We start from the raw sequence: 13485 nt of genomic DNA, 5'->3' as shown, positions 1-13485 counted from the left end.
AGAACAGATGGCAGATCCAGGTGGGCATAAGTAGCAGCTAATTAGGTTTACTTTGGAGATATTCTCAGATTAAGATTGTTTGTCTATGCCGATTAGATTTCCAGTCTAAAATTGTGGTGAAATTAACACAAGACTGACCGCATGCAGTCACCTCAGACAGTCACCTTATCAGTTGTATCTACGTGGTGCCAGTTTTATCTCTCATTTCCATCACGAATATTCGATCTACTATCTCTAAAATACAAACACAAGTTAATGTAACTTTTATTGCTCACATTGACTCTTTATTCAATTCTCAATCTTCTAGCATGGATTTGCCTTTAGTTTCTCTTAGGAAATAGAAGAAGAATACAAATGCAAATCCTGTTACGCCCGCACAGGCCCACATAGTTGGTGATATACCCCAATGGGCAAGGCAAAGTGGAAAAATATTGAGCATAACGAAAACGAATGAGCTGCAAACAACTATGGCCATGGAAGCAGCTTTAGCACGTATCTGAAAGATAATCGAATTCTTCAGAATTCAATAAACAAATGCAATTGAACTCACTTTAACAGGAAATACTTCGACAAGGCACACAAAAAAGCATCCCACAAGGCCAATATTGCCCAAGAAGATGTCGAACGACATCAGTACCAATGGCACCCAGCTCCATTCGCTCATGTCCATGATGCCAGCGTAGTGGGTGAAAAACCCAAAGGCAGTTAGACTAACAGCCACACCTCCAGTGGATATCAACATAAGCAGCTTACGACCACAAACATCGCACAGTAGGGTGGTGACATATGTGCCCAGTATTTGTACTGCTCCAATGATTATTGTACAGAAATTGGGATCCATGGTGCTGCCCGATTGGGCAAAAATGTCCGACATATAATTGACCATCGTAAACAGGCCACTGAATTGATTGGCTATCAGTATCACAGCAGCCGGTCCATAGGCCCTCAAAGCGGCTGGGGAAACTTTGGGAGACACATTCATAAATTTTCAATTTGTTTTTTTGATTTCACGGAAACCCACCAAAGTCCTTTAGCGTTATTTTATCCTGAAACTCTTCGCCCTTGGTCAAAGCGATTTTCATCTTCTCGAATTCTTGCATGGCCTTATCCTGATCACTCAACGGATCACTATCTTTAATATTCTTGTAATGACGAAAAGATTGCTCGGCACTCTTAAAATTGCCATTTCTTATTAAGTGCATGGGCGATTCTTTGATAAACAGGAACACGCATATGAAATAGGAGAGGGGACATATCAATACCAGCCAAGGGATGAGATGATAGGCTAGATGAGTCCCCATAATATAGCCCACCAGCACCCCGACATTCACCGACAACATGACCATGGCCGAAAACGTGCCGCGAATGCTGTAAAACAAAAGCCGAATTAAGCTCATTTGTTTAGTGTCTTAGACATGAGATTAGTTGTATGATTTTACAATGTACAATACAAAAGCCCTTAGCTTAATGGAAACCCACCCCTTTTTATACACTTGCAAATAGGGAATTTGCTTTTTGCTTGGTGGAGTTTTAAATCAAACAATTTCCATTAAAAAAATGCATAAAACATTCATTATTAAACGAGCGATATATCTGAAAAAACAACTTGGGTCGGGTAAACTGTTCATATAAAATAAAAAACAAAATTGCATACTTTTGTGGGTAGTTTGTAAATTCTTTTGATATGAAAATGTGACCTTTTCCCGATGCCATGCATTATACATTTTAATGATTTAATAATAAAGTTATTGGGGTAGGGCGAGTGATTAAAAAAAGGTAATTTCAGGTCAGATATAGTTTTACCCGAGAAGGAAATTGGATATTCCCCTTTTGCGGTAAAGTTCCTAGCGACGACTTCGATTTGGAAATCCCTCAAATAAAAACTTTTGTATACAATTTTTCACTTTGCTAAATCTCTTGTTAATTGGTGTAAGCAGCAGCTGCTTTGTGTGTGCCAACAACAAACATCATCACATTCAAGTGTTATTGAAATAGAGCTTAGTGCCTTATCATAATGGGATTAGCCATTCTCGGATTCAAATGAATAATAAATCATTCTGCGAAGCTCACACTTACTTGGCATCTGCGATTTCACTGAGAAATATGGGATGAACGATGTACATGCCGCCACCCGTGATGCCGGCCAGAAGGCGTCCCACATAAAGAAACTCCACACTGTTGGCAAAATACACCAAAAACCAAAAGCACTGCGAAATGTAAGATTTGCCAATCATTGATTCATTACAATCAGTTGCCAACTCCCTACCGAATGTGGTATGGCAATGAGCAGAAGACACCATTTGTTGCCAATGCGTCCCAAAATGGATCCGATGAGAATATTACCAGTCATGGAGCCAATTCCCAGCATGGAACCGACCCAGGAGACTTCCGAGACAACCAACTCGAAACTGAGCGGCGACAATGGAGTTTGTAATTTTCGCAAAGTGGGCGATAGCCAACCAACGCCGATGCCATGGGAAATCGATATAAGATTCACTGTAGGAAAATATTAAATTTTTATTTTAACCTTTTAGAAACTGTACCCTCTGAGGCAACTCACTCAGCAATGTGGTGAATAATTGAACTCGATTCCTGCGGTTCAACAAGCAATTGGGACGCTCAAAGAGTTTCATGTTGTATCCGCAGATTATGACTGACTGAATGAAATCAGTCAAGACTGTTGGCTACTCGGTTTTTATTCTAACGCTTCGCACTAGACACAGAGCTTTATGATAACTTTTCGTAAAGAACAAACATATATTTTTACTTTTTTTTCGTTGTTATCAGATTTATTTTCTTTACTAACTGCTTAACATTATATCATATATATTTGCTTTGGGTTTTTTTTTTTTAGAAATTGGGCAAAAGGCTGTTAATTTACGAACACAAGAACTAGAGAAGCGATTCCTGCGATTCAACAAGTAAATGGAATGCTCAGTTTTCACAAATTCTTTTCAATTTATTCATACAACAAATTAACAATTCTTAAACTTCTCAGTCTTGTTTCGGCCAAGTATCCTAAATGACTAATCGCTTCAACAAGTGCCCCCAAGTGGCTATTAGAATTAATCTGGGATGAAATATACTCTCATAATGCCAAACAAAACAAATTTATCTTATGCCAGTAGCGATTTGCCTTTGGTTTCCTCAAGAAACAATAAAAAATAGAGGAAACCGGCCAGGGAGAAGCCACTGCAACACCACACGGTCACCGAAATGCCCCAAAGAGCCACACAAATGGGAAACATTTTGAGCGTAAGGAAGACCGTAAAGCTTAAAATTACGACAAATGTGGAAACTGCCGCTGTGCGTATCTGTAAGTAAAAATAAAGTGCCAATTAATATTCATGGATCCTAACGTCGATCATTTAAACAGATTAGTTACCTTATTGGGAAATACCTCGACAAGCACCACAAATAGGCAACCCACAAGGCCTATGTTGCACAAAAAAACATAGAGGGATAAAATGAAAAGGGGCAACCAACCCACAGAGGTCAGGTCATAGAGTTGGGCGAAATATGTGTAAATGCCAAAGGCCGCCAGGCACAAACTGGCACCCGATGTGGACACCAACATCAGGATGCGACGACCATATTTATCACATAACAAAGTTGTCACATAATTACCCACAATCTGCATTACGCCAATAATTATTGTGCACATATTGACATCGAGAGTGGTATGCGAGGCAGTGAATATATCGGCCACATATGTGGTGACACAGAAACTGCCGCTAAACTGATTCGACATCAGTAGAACAAAGGCCGAGGCATAAGCCTTAAATGCTGGTCTATTAACTAAACACACAAAACAGAGACATGTATCATAAAAAAAATTTCCATAAACTTTTGTGTGAAATAAAACACTTACTGAAATCTTGATAAGTAAGAGATTTGCCTCTCAAGTCCTGCTCCTTGATCAATTGTGCCTTAAGATCCTCAAACTCACTCATTGAATGTTGATCATCCTTCTGAATGTTCTTGTAGAAACGAAATGATCTCTCTGCTTCGAGAAATTTATTCTTCTTAATCAAATGATTTGGAGTTTCCGGGAAAAAGAAATTGCAAATGAAATAGCAAATGGGTAAAAGGATTATATACATGGGCGCCGTAAAGTAGGCAACATTTGTGGACACCACATAGCCAGTTAGAACGCCAGCATTCACCGACAGCAAAATCATAGAGCCCAAACGACCTCGTATGCTGAAAGAGTATTAAGATAAAACGATCAAGTTCGTTCAGATTGCTTTAAAACTACCCACTTGGCGTCAGCAATCTCACTTATGAATGTGGGAAGAACCACATAGCTGGAGCCTCCTGTCATGCCGGCCAAAAAACGACCCACATATAAGTATTCTACACTTTGAGCAAAATAAATCAATAACCAGAAGCTCTAGAAAAGAAAGTAAGAAACATAAGAGTAAGTGGAAATCAAATAGTTATCTAAATCCTACCGTATAAGGAATAGCTATGCCATACATGACCAGTTTTCGTCCAATGCGATCTTGTAGAAGACCAGCCAATAGATTGCCCACAACACTGCCGATGCCCACAATGGAACCTATCCAGGATATTTCATTTACATACACCTCAAACGGTAAAGGAGAGTTTTCCGTTTGTAAATCTCTCATCACTGGCGATATCCATCCAGCACCCAGGCCATGACAAAAAGTGGCTATATTGACTAGAGAACAACAAATTGAATTTGCTTTTCATCTAACAACAAGCAAGAAGTTGACTACTTACCCAAGAGTGTAACCAATAATTGATGACGATTACGTTGACTTAATAAACAATTTGGGTTACTAAACATTGAGCGAATTTTCATTTGAAGCTTCATGGTGCATCCTCCGATTGTGACTGACTAATTTAACTTAACGTATTAAGATGCTCGACTGGACTGGTAGCTTTTTGTTTTGGCCTATCTCGCTAGATTTCTAAATAGAGGGAGAGCTTTTTATAACTTCTCGTAAAAAACAAACTGGTTTCTTGTTGTTGTTTTATTTTTCTTTTTCTTTCTTTCTGTTATCAGGTTTCGTTTTTTTACAAATTTGCTATGTCTTCTATCTTAGATTTTGCTTAATCTTCTATCATGGATTTGCCTTTAGTTTCATCCAAGAAAACAAAGAAATAGAAGAATGTCAATAGACTGGAAATGGCCGAGAACCACATAGTAATAGAAATGCCATAATAATGTAAAAGTAATGGAAATAATTTTAAAGTGCAAAAGACCAGGAGACTTAGAAATACCACAGACATGGAAGTGGCCAAAGAGCGAATCTGAAACAGGTAAAAATTTAAATGAATTTTAAGAAAGAAAGCAAATAACGATCCTAGCTCTTACCTTGGCCGGAAATAGTTCCACCAAAACCACAAAGAATAGCCCAATCAAACCAATATTGGCCAAGTATATGATCAGAATCATCAATACCAAGGGCAACCAATTGAATCCGCTAAGATCATATTGCTGGGCATAGAAGGTAAAACATCCAAAGGCTATACAACCCAGACCAATGCCCAGAGTAGAGATTAGCATCAGTATGCGGCGACCCACAATGTCCACAAACATCGTCGATGTGTAGACACCTACAATCTGTACTACGCCAACTATTATAGTGCAAGTGTTCACATCCAATATCGAACCCGATGAGGCAAATATATCAGACATATAGTTGATAAAGCTAAAGACACCGCTAAACTGATATCCAGTGGACAGGACAATTGACGAAGTGAAGGCTTTAATGGCTGGTTTTGTAACTAAAAATCAGGAGAATCGATTACATTTTAAGATAATCTTTCAACTGGTCAAACTCACTCAGGTCCTTGTAGGTTATAGCCGTGTCACTCTGAGCTTGTTGAGATGTGATGGCAGTTTTTAATTCATTAAAATCCACTGATGTGTCCTCTTTATTCTGGTAATAGCGAAACGAACTCTCTGCTGCCAGCAATTGACTGCGTTTCAGTAAATAGGGCGCCGTTTCGGGTAGCATAAGATTGGCCACAAAGTAGGCGATTGGTAAACCAATTGCCAGAAACGGCACAATATGATAAGCCAGATAAGTGCTCAAAATGTATCCAGCTAAAATGCCCAAATTAACGGAGAGCATAACCATAGAAGTTAAAGATCCCCGAATTCTGTAAAACAAACAACATCAACATCAATAGATCCTTTTTAGGAACACAGCTAGGGGCACAACCTGCTGTCTGCCACTTCACTGATGAATATGGGTACCACCACATAGCCAGCTCCACCCGTGAAGCCGCAAAGAAAACGAGCTGCATATAGGTAAGCCACATTGGAGGCGTAATATATCAATATCCAAAGACACTTTAAACAGAGAACAGGTAATTAGTGTGTCACTAGATTAAACGATTGCTTATCTTACCGCATAGGGACCTGCCAGTAGATATATGCAAAACTTTCTACCCATACGTTCCAGGAGAAACGCTATAGTTAGATTGCCACATAAACTGCCTAAGCCCAACATGGAACCCAGCCAGGATATCTCACTTATGCCCACTTCAAAGTCCAATGGCGAATCGGAAGTAGATATTTTGGTTAAGGTGGGCGATAGCCAGCCAACGCCCACACCATGGCCAAACGTTATGATATTAACTATTTAATTTAAATACTATTTAGTCATTAAGTTACGTTTTCGAGGACTTTTCTCACCTATGACTGTGGCCAACAACTGATAACGGGTCTGCGGCTGTAGTAAGGAATTTTTGAAGAATTTATTCATAATTGTTTTTTTGTTAACTAAGTTGTCTAATTCCACTGACAGTTAAATTACGAATGCGCCCAGACGTTGGCTTATTTGTAGTAGAATCCAACATGTATCAGATGATAACGTTTATGGGATTCTCTTTAATTGCCACCATATGGCCCATATTCATTCGAGATCCCCATCCCTATGGCCGATCCAATTCGTAAACAATTATGCGCAAACAAAAGATTAAGCTTTAAGTTTCTAAACATCTCGTGGCCTGCGGCCAAATGCAAATTTCACAAGTTAAATAGACAATTGATGTGATAAGATTTGCTTAAGCCTATGTCCACCATTCAAAGTTAAACAATGTCAATGTCTGTTAGCTCCTTAGGCACACCAAAAAAAGGGGCCGGCCGGGCCGGACTGTCTGTCCCCCCTGAGATAATAGTGAACGTTTGTTTATGCGTTTCTCTCATTTATAATGGATGTAAACTACTACGTTTCGCAATAGAAAGTTTCTAGCAATTATATGTAATAGTTATTCTGTTAGGCTAGGTTTATAGTTCTTAAGTTGCTTATTAAACATTAGTTTAGTTCTATGGGGTTGTATTCTGAAAGGTTTATCAAAGTGAAATCAATATTTCTATAATCTATGATATTTTGACACCTAGACTTCGCTTTGCGTTGGGGATACGTTCCAAAAAAACACGACGCACACTGAAACGACGCAAAGTGAATTAAGATTTTCTATAGGCTATGAAAATACTAATTTCTAGAAAAAAAAAATTGAACAAAGTAAACATTTTAAAACAAAAATATTATTGCATTCATTCATTAAAAAAAACTGCTTCCATTAAATCAAAATAACCTATTCAATTATTTAATCTTTATGAGTTTTTAGTGGATTCGCGCACCAAAAATTTGTCCAGAGTTTGGTGAATAGCTTTTTTTTGTAAATTTAAATAAATTTCTTGGTATCAGTTGATGTTTGCAGCTACCGCCTGGGAAATACTTAAAACTTCTGTCATTGTCAGGATCGTTTTTTATAAAAATTCTCCATTGCTTGGTCAATCAAGCCCATCGCTTTTTAAATTTGTTTGGAGGTTAAACACTGTTCTTCGAACATTTCTACTAAACCGTTTCCGAGGTTTGATAGCAAGACGCAATTATAAACAGAAGTAGGTAAGCTAGATGTCAATGTTGAAAAACGTAAAACTTCCAAAAATTCAAAAGCAATGTTGGTAAAAGTTGATATTGGCGTTGCCACAATGGCTGATTTAGAAAAAAAAAGTCAAACACTCGAACTCAAAACAACGAGAATTTAACGACGCACAGTAAAAATTAGTACTAATAAAGCAGCGACGCAACTTCGAAAAAACGCAAAACGAAACGACGCAAAGCGGGGTCTAGGTGTATTTGAAATACAGTCTTCAGTATCTGTAATTATTGTCGGTAGTTAATAAATTATAGTGGCAATGGTTAAAATCAACAGTACTATCTTTTATTTATTTTCTTTATAGTTTGGATATTCCTTTTATAAAAATATTCAAATATTAATAGCACAATTAACTACATTTATCCAAAATATTAAACACTTGATTCATTTCTTCAGAAAACAAAGAAATTAATACTGTAGCTTAAAATCTTTTAAAATCCGTCCCAACTAATCTTGCTGATTTTAAGATCTCCATTTCAATCTACAATCATTGACTTGCCTTTGGTCTCTGGGAGGCAGATGAAAAAGTATAGAAATGTGATGAAACAAGAACAGCCTGAAAACCACATGGTCACCGATATGCCCAGATAGTGAAGCATCAATGGAAACAGTTTTAAAGTTCCAAAGACTATTGCACTTAGAAATACCAATGAAATAGAAGTAGCCAACGATCGTATCTGGCAAAACAAAATAAAAGTCTTACATAAAAACTTTAAATGAATCTCATTACTCTTACCTTGGCTGGGAAAAGCTCTACCAGGACAAGAAAAATTAATCCATTTAGACCTACATTGGCCAGATAAACCAATATGATCATCAGCACTAAGGGAATCCAATTCCATCTGCTCAAGTCATATTGCTGAGCGTAATAAGTAAAGAAGCCAAAGAGAATGCATCCCAGGCCAATGCCAAAAGTGGAGATCAACATTAGGATACGACGTCCAATAATATCCACACACATGGTGGAGGTATAGACGCCAATAATTTGGAAAACTCCAATGATAATGGTGCAGGTGTTTACATCGAATACAGAACCAGAGGCTGCGAACACTGTGGACATATAGTTCACGAAACTGAATATGCCACTGCATTGATGGCCCAGAGTCAGAACCATAGCCGATGCAAAGCCCTTGAGAGCGGGTTTGGTTACTAAACAAACAAAAATAATTAGTTGTCTATTTACTAAAAATGTTTGTAAATACTCACGCAAATCCCTGAAGCTTAATCTTTCGTTGGTCGAGGCCTGCTGGGCTGCTATATTCGAGCGCAACTCTTCGAAGTCCATTTTAAAGGATTGCTCCTCATCATTTTCTCTGGGGTTCTTGTAGAATCTCAAAGATTTCTCAGCTTCTTTCTGCCTGCTGTGTCTGAGCAGATACGATGGAGTTTCAGGTAGCAAGAGGGCAGTCAAAAAGTAGAGCACGGGCAGGCAAATGGCCAATAGTGGCACAACCTGATAGGACAGATGACTGCTAAGTATAAACCCAGCCAGAATTCCAAGATTCACCGAAAGCATGACCATGGAACTTAAGGCTCCTCGTATGCTTTAAGGAATTGCCTGTTAGTTCTATATTGCACAGTAATTAGACGATTAAAACCATTTACCTGCTATCAGCTATTTCACTGATGAATATTGGCAAGACCGAATACCCTGCACCGCCTGTAAAGCCACAGAGAAAGCGTGCAGCATACAAGAAACCCACATTTGAGGCCGAGTAAATGAGAATCCAAAGGCACTAAAAATTACGAGTTTAAAAAAGGAAAATTGCTAGAAACGTTTTTTATTGACTTACCACATTGGGAGCGGCCAATAGATAAATGCAAAACTTTCTACCAAGTCGTTCCAAGAGAAAAGCTATAGTAAGATTGCCACACATGCTGCCCAAACCCAACATTGAGCCCATCCAGGATATCTCATCGATGTTGACGTGAAAGTCCAGCGGAGAGTCGGAACTGGATATTTTGGTTAGAGTGGGCGATAGCCAACCCACACCCACGCCATGAGTAAATGTAATGATATTAACTGAAAAATAGAAAAATTATCATCAGGATGTCAGTAATTGAATCAGTTTTGTGGTATATACCCAAAACCGTGGCAATTAGTTGATATCGGGTCCTGGCCTGCAGCAAAGAATTCTCGAAGAACATTGCGAATTTTTGTAAGTTTAAAGTTGATGCTACTTTAACTATTCTAAATGTTAAGTGTCTGCTAAATCACTGTTATCCCTTGTATTTATATGAAAGTTTTTAAATGCCAGCTGATTGTCTGGTAATCCCGCGCTGCGGGCGTCGTTTTGGCCGTCATTCGCTCGGGCGTCACCAGCCATTTTTTTCTGAGTTAGTTATGGCAAACTTTTTAGTTTCTCAGATAACGCTGTGTCATTTTATTAAGGTAAATTCCCGGCAATCTTGAATGGATAATACCTTTGAATTTCATGAGATGCCAAAAAGATTACAATAACCCTTCTGATTCAGACATCTTTTAATTAAAATGCGGGTTAAATGTAACATAAGCATTTAGTTGCCGAAAATAAAATATTAATTGTTAAATTTACCAATATTTACTATAATATTTTTTTTTTGGAAAACTTGATTATTGCAACATTTTGAAAATTGCAAAATATTTTAAAATCATCCATCATATTTTTAGTTTGAAATATTTTTTAAAAACACTTTTATTTGTTATTTAAATAAGTTTTAAATTTTGTCATGCCTAAAAACAGGCAACAGTTTTTTTATCGCAGCTATTTCCCAAACCTTTCTCAAGCTTTTTAAGATTCACTTATCTAAATTAAGTTAATAAAATATGCCAAGATCATTATTAATCTTATTAAAAAAATGTTGCTACAAGGTACAACGTATTTTGTTTCCTCGTTTATTTAGAAACTGTAATGAACTAAAAACTATGCCATAAGTAACTCAGGATAAAATGGCTGGTGACGCCCGAGCAAATGACGGGATTACCAGACAATCAGCTGGCATTTAAAAACTTATTTTAATATTTTAGAACTAACTCCAAACTCCATACACCAACACATTTGAATTTCAATGTTTTTTAGCAAAACATTTTTATTTCAAGGTTCTCACTTAGTCACGTTGTTATTAACCTAAAAACCCATCAAGGGTTGTTCTTTATGCCAAGCAACATTTCACATAAGCAAATCACAAAAAAATATATATAGTATATTTACTATATATAGTCAATCTAATAAATAAATTCTACTAAATACACTAACCTCCATAATGTACCTAAATATGTGGCAAGTTCAGGGCGAAATAAAAGTTAACAAACAGGCAAATTGTGGAATTACTCACTTTGATTTATAACCGAAATGCAGCCGACTCATAAGCCATAACTAAACGAATTCTTTTATTTGTCCAGTGATAAGAGACTTTTATTGTTAAGATTTTATAGTTGAATTTTATTCAGAAACACAACAATATAACATAATTTAAGCGCTAAAACTATAAACTGGCCAAAAGGGTTTCAATAGTCTTTCCCTTGGTCTCTGGCACAAAAATGGCCACAAAAATGGCACCCAAAAAGGAGAAGGTGGCAAATAGGAACACAGTGCCATGCATGCCCATAGAGTCAGTTAGAAGGGGCATCGCCTGCAAAGTATTAAATAAAGAGAAAGATAGAGATTTTATAGGATAATATAAATCGGAAAAAACCCTTACTTTAATAGTGCAAGTGGCAATCACCCAAAGAAATGTCATGCAAAGCATATTAGCCATGTTACGTATCTTGGGAGGCATTATCTCGGATATGACCAGGAATGGCAAAGACAACATGCCCCAAGAGGCAATGAAGAGCATAAAGGAGAAGCCAGCCACGGGTACCCAATTGAAGGAGCTGGTATCGTGTCCCAAGAACTTAAGCAAGCTAAAACCACCCATCGAGCACTGGCCAAGACAGATGCCCACGGCAGAGATTAGTAATAGGATTTTACGTCCCAATCTCTCGACGAGAACGGTTGAGCAATATGTGCCCAACAACTGAATGCCGCCCACAGCAATCGCACTTATCGTTGGCGACAGATCCGATCCGGATTGTTGAAAGATTACGGCCGTATAGTTAAGCATGGCAAAGCATCCGCACATTTGATTGAAGAATATCAGCCCCATGCCAATAGAGAAGGCCTTTCGAGCCTTGGGTTCAGCTGGAAGAAGAGCCCTAAACCATTATTCAACTTCAGGGATATTTTCTCTCTAAAACTCACCAAAATCTGACCAACTAACACCCGAATCTTTTCCAGCGTTTAGATCATCTTTTGCCTCGGCATCCTTTTCAGTTGGCACCCTCAGTTTTTGCAACTCCAATTGGAGCTCTTCAGTGAGATCCTTTGAGGCACGTGACCTAATATTACGATAGTATCTCAAGGATAGTTCTGCCTCTTCAACCTTATTGTGCTGCGCCAAATGCTGCGGCGTCTCGGGCATAAACCAAAAACAGGCCACAAACACAAATGATAAAGTGGACATTATCCATGCCACAGTGGCATAGTTGAAGTAGTAGCCCAATGCGAAAGCGGTCAGGACCCCAAAGTTGCAGGTTAGCACCAGCAGAGTACCCAAAACGCCACGTATGCTGAAATAGATAAGATAAAATCTGTAATTATACGAGATTTCACTACTACTTACCTATCCTCAGCCAATTCAGCGGTGTAAATTGGTATGACAGCGAAGCAACCGCCACCTGCGGTGCCTCCTATGAAGCGAGCTGCTATCAAATGCATGGGATTTCGGGCAAATGGTATGATAATCCAACCCACCAAGGCGGGGAGAGCTAGCCACAGGAGACATTGCTTTCGACCAATTCGATCTGCCAGCCAAGCGAAAAATATTGTCCCAGCAATGCCGCCCAAACATAATGTGGATGCTACCCAGCCTTGATCCTGTGGTGTTAATGGACCCGTCTCCAGGGGACTCGAACTCGAACCCAGTTCCAAGAAACTAGCCGATGGCCAACCACAAAATGCACCATACGAGATGGAAATTATGTTCACTATGGGCAAAGCAAAAAACAATTAAATGCATACATTTTCAAATGTATTTAAGGCACTGGCACTGATTCTCTTAAGATTGGCTTATGCGTTCACTTAGACAACGTTCTCTGAATAATTCCGATATTTACTCAATTTCAATCCAAAGGATAGACACATTTCACATAATTTAATACATATCAAATGAGTCTACCAACCACATATTGCAGCCAGATATTGATATTTAAGACCGCCAGCCTCGCCGGAAACCATTGTTGATTGTGATAGAATTTAGATGGGTATTCAAAAGGTAAATTATTTGATTAACTACTTTCTTCTGGCCATACCCGTGTATGGTTTATAAGTGTTTCTACCCTCTACTTAGTTGAGGCTCGTAGTGTTAGAGTCTAGCGCCTGTTTCGCTTGCCCGTGGCCAACTAAACGAGCCCAGTTGTCGGATGATAACTTATATATAATTCATTAAAATCATAAATGAAAACAGTAGATTGTAAGTAAGTTTGGGAGAGAGGAAGACTATAACACAAAAGTGTGGTGTGTGCGTGTTGGCGGGAGC

The 13485-nt window shown here is 38.4% G+C and overlaps 5 protein-coding genes across 5 annotated transcripts; all 5 read right to left on the bottom strand.

The window, feature by feature from the left end:
* Positions 1-229: 229 nt before the first annotated feature.
* LOC6651805 (facilitated trehalose transporter Tret1) lies at positions 230-2670 on the bottom strand. The gene is made up of 6 exons (XM_002074287.4): positions 2561-2670; positions 2267-2496; positions 2077-2207; positions 1022-1368; positions 551-963; positions 230-496 (listed from the first exon to the last, which is right to left on the bottom strand). The coding sequence occupies exons 1-6, from the start codon at positions 2631-2633 to the stop codon at positions 296-298; spliced, it is 1395 nt and encodes a 464-aa protein (XP_002074323.2). The 5' UTR covers positions 2634-2670; the 3' UTR covers positions 230-295.
* Positions 2671-2840: 170 nt separating this feature from the next.
* On the bottom strand, positions 2841-4842 carry LOC124460222 (facilitated trehalose transporter Tret1). Its single transcript, XM_047010694.1, has 6 exons — positions 4747-4842; positions 4455-4684; positions 4263-4393; positions 3872-4203; positions 3386-3798; positions 2841-3314 (listed from the first exon to the last, which is right to left on the bottom strand). Exons 1-6 carry the CDS (start codon positions 4838-4840, stop codon positions 3117-3119), a joined length of 1398 nt encoding a protein of 465 aa, XP_046866650.1. The 5' UTR covers positions 4841-4842; the 3' UTR covers positions 2841-3116.
* Positions 4843-5028: 186 nt separating this feature from the next.
* Positions 5029-6768, bottom strand: LOC6651803 (facilitated trehalose transporter Tret1). Its single transcript, XM_002074285.4, has 6 exons — positions 6674-6768; positions 6387-6616; positions 6198-6328; positions 5816-6135; positions 5345-5757; positions 5029-5280 (listed from the first exon to the last, which is right to left on the bottom strand). Exons 1-6 carry the CDS (start codon positions 6741-6743, stop codon positions 5080-5082), a joined length of 1365 nt encoding a protein of 454 aa, XP_002074321.2. The 5' UTR covers positions 6744-6768; the 3' UTR covers positions 5029-5079.
* A 1634-nt stretch (positions 6769-8402) lies between these two features.
* On the bottom strand, positions 8403-10074 carry LOC6651802 (facilitated trehalose transporter Tret1). Its single transcript, XM_002074284.3, has 6 exons — positions 10011-10074; positions 9720-9949; positions 9532-9662; positions 9133-9470; positions 8663-9075; positions 8403-8603 (listed from the first exon to the last, which is right to left on the bottom strand). Exons 1-6 carry the CDS (start codon positions 10072-10074, stop codon positions 8403-8405), a joined length of 1377 nt encoding a protein of 458 aa, XP_002074320.1.
* Positions 10075-11337: 1263 nt separating this feature from the next.
* On the bottom strand, positions 11338-13346 carry LOC6651789 (facilitated trehalose transporter Tret1). Its single transcript, XM_002074283.3, has 5 exons — positions 13130-13346; positions 12571-12934; positions 12150-12517; positions 11608-12089; positions 11338-11538 (listed from the first exon to the last, which is right to left on the bottom strand). Exons 1-5 carry the CDS (start codon positions 13182-13184, stop codon positions 11392-11394), a joined length of 1416 nt encoding a protein of 471 aa, XP_002074319.1. The 5' UTR covers positions 13185-13346; the 3' UTR covers positions 11338-11391.
* Positions 13347-13485: the final 139 nt, after the last annotated feature.

This window comes from Drosophila willistoni, assembly GCF_018902025.1.
Source record: "Drosophila willistoni isolate 14030-0811.24 chromosome 2R unlocalized genomic scaffold, UCI_dwil_1.1 Seg167, whole genome shotgun sequence".
Lineage (NCBI taxonomy): Eukaryota > Metazoa > Arthropoda > Insecta > Diptera > Drosophilidae > Drosophila > Drosophila willistoni.
The sequence above is the reverse complement of the archived record's forward strand: the minus strand, read 5'-3'. Positions and strand labels throughout refer to the sequence as shown.

Excerpts from the sequence above, each read along its gene's own strand:
- LOC6651802 (XM_002074284.3), bottom strand. The coding sequence starts at position 10,074 with ATGTTCTTCGAGAATTCTTTGCTGCAGGCCAGGACCCGATATCAACTA. Across the intron at positions 9,471-9,531 it reads AGTGAAATAGCTGATAGCAG|CATACGAGGAGCCTTAAGTT; the intron begins GTAAATGGTTTT and ends AATTCCTTAAAG. Across the intron at positions 9,076-9,132 it reads ATTAAGCTTCAGGGATTTGC|TAACCAAACCCGCTCTCAAG; the intron begins GTGAGTATTTAC and ends TTGTTTGTTTAG.
- LOC6651805 (XM_002074287.4), bottom strand. The coding sequence starts at position 2,633 with ATGAAACTCTTTGAGCGTCCCAATTGCTTGTTGAACCGCAGGAATCGA. Across the intron at positions 2,497-2,560 it reads ATTATTCACCACATTGCTGA|TGAATCTTATATCGATTTCC; the intron begins GTGAGTTGCCTC and ends ATTTTCCTACAG. Across the intron at positions 497-550 it reads TCGAAGTATTTCCTGTTAAA|ATACGTGCTAAAGCTGCTTC; the intron begins GTGAGTTCAATT and ends ATTATCTTTCAG.
- LOC6651789 (XM_002074283.3), bottom strand. The coding sequence starts at position 13,184 with ATGGTTTCCGGCGAGGCTGGCGGTCTTAAATATCAATATCTGGCTGCA. Across the intron at positions 12,090-12,149 it reads TGTTAGTTGGTCAGATTTTG|CTGAACCCAAGGCTCGAAAG; the intron begins GTGAGTTTTAGA and ends CTCTTCTTCCAG. Across the intron at positions 11,539-11,607 it reads TTGCCACTTGCACTATTAAA|GCGATGCCCCTTCTAACTGA; the intron begins GTAAGGGTTTTT and ends AATACTTTGCAG.
- LOC124460222 (XM_047010694.1), bottom strand. The coding sequence starts at position 4,840 with ATGAAGCTTCAAATGAAAATTCGCTCAATGTTTAGTAACCCAAATTGT. Across the intron at positions 4,685-4,746 it reads ATTATTGGTTACACTCTTGG|TCAATATAGCCACTTTTTGT; the intron begins GTAAGTAGTCAA and ends GTTGTTCTCTAG. Across the intron at positions 3,315-3,385 it reads TCGAGGTATTTCCCAATAAG|ATACGCACAGCGGCAGTTTC; the intron begins GTAACTAATCTG and ends TTTTACTTACAG.
- LOC6651803 (XM_002074285.4), bottom strand. The coding sequence starts at position 6,743 with ATGAATAAATTCTTCAAAAATTCCTTACTACAGCCGCAGACCCGTTAT. Across the intron at positions 6,617-6,673 it reads GTTGTTGGCCACAGTCATAG|TTAATATCATAACGTTTGGC; the intron begins GTGAGAAAAGTC and ends TAAATTAAATAG. Across the intron at positions 6,136-6,197 it reads AGTGAAGTGGCAGACAGCAG|AATTCGGGGATCTTTAACTT; the intron begins GTTGTGCCCCTA and ends TTTGTTTTACAG.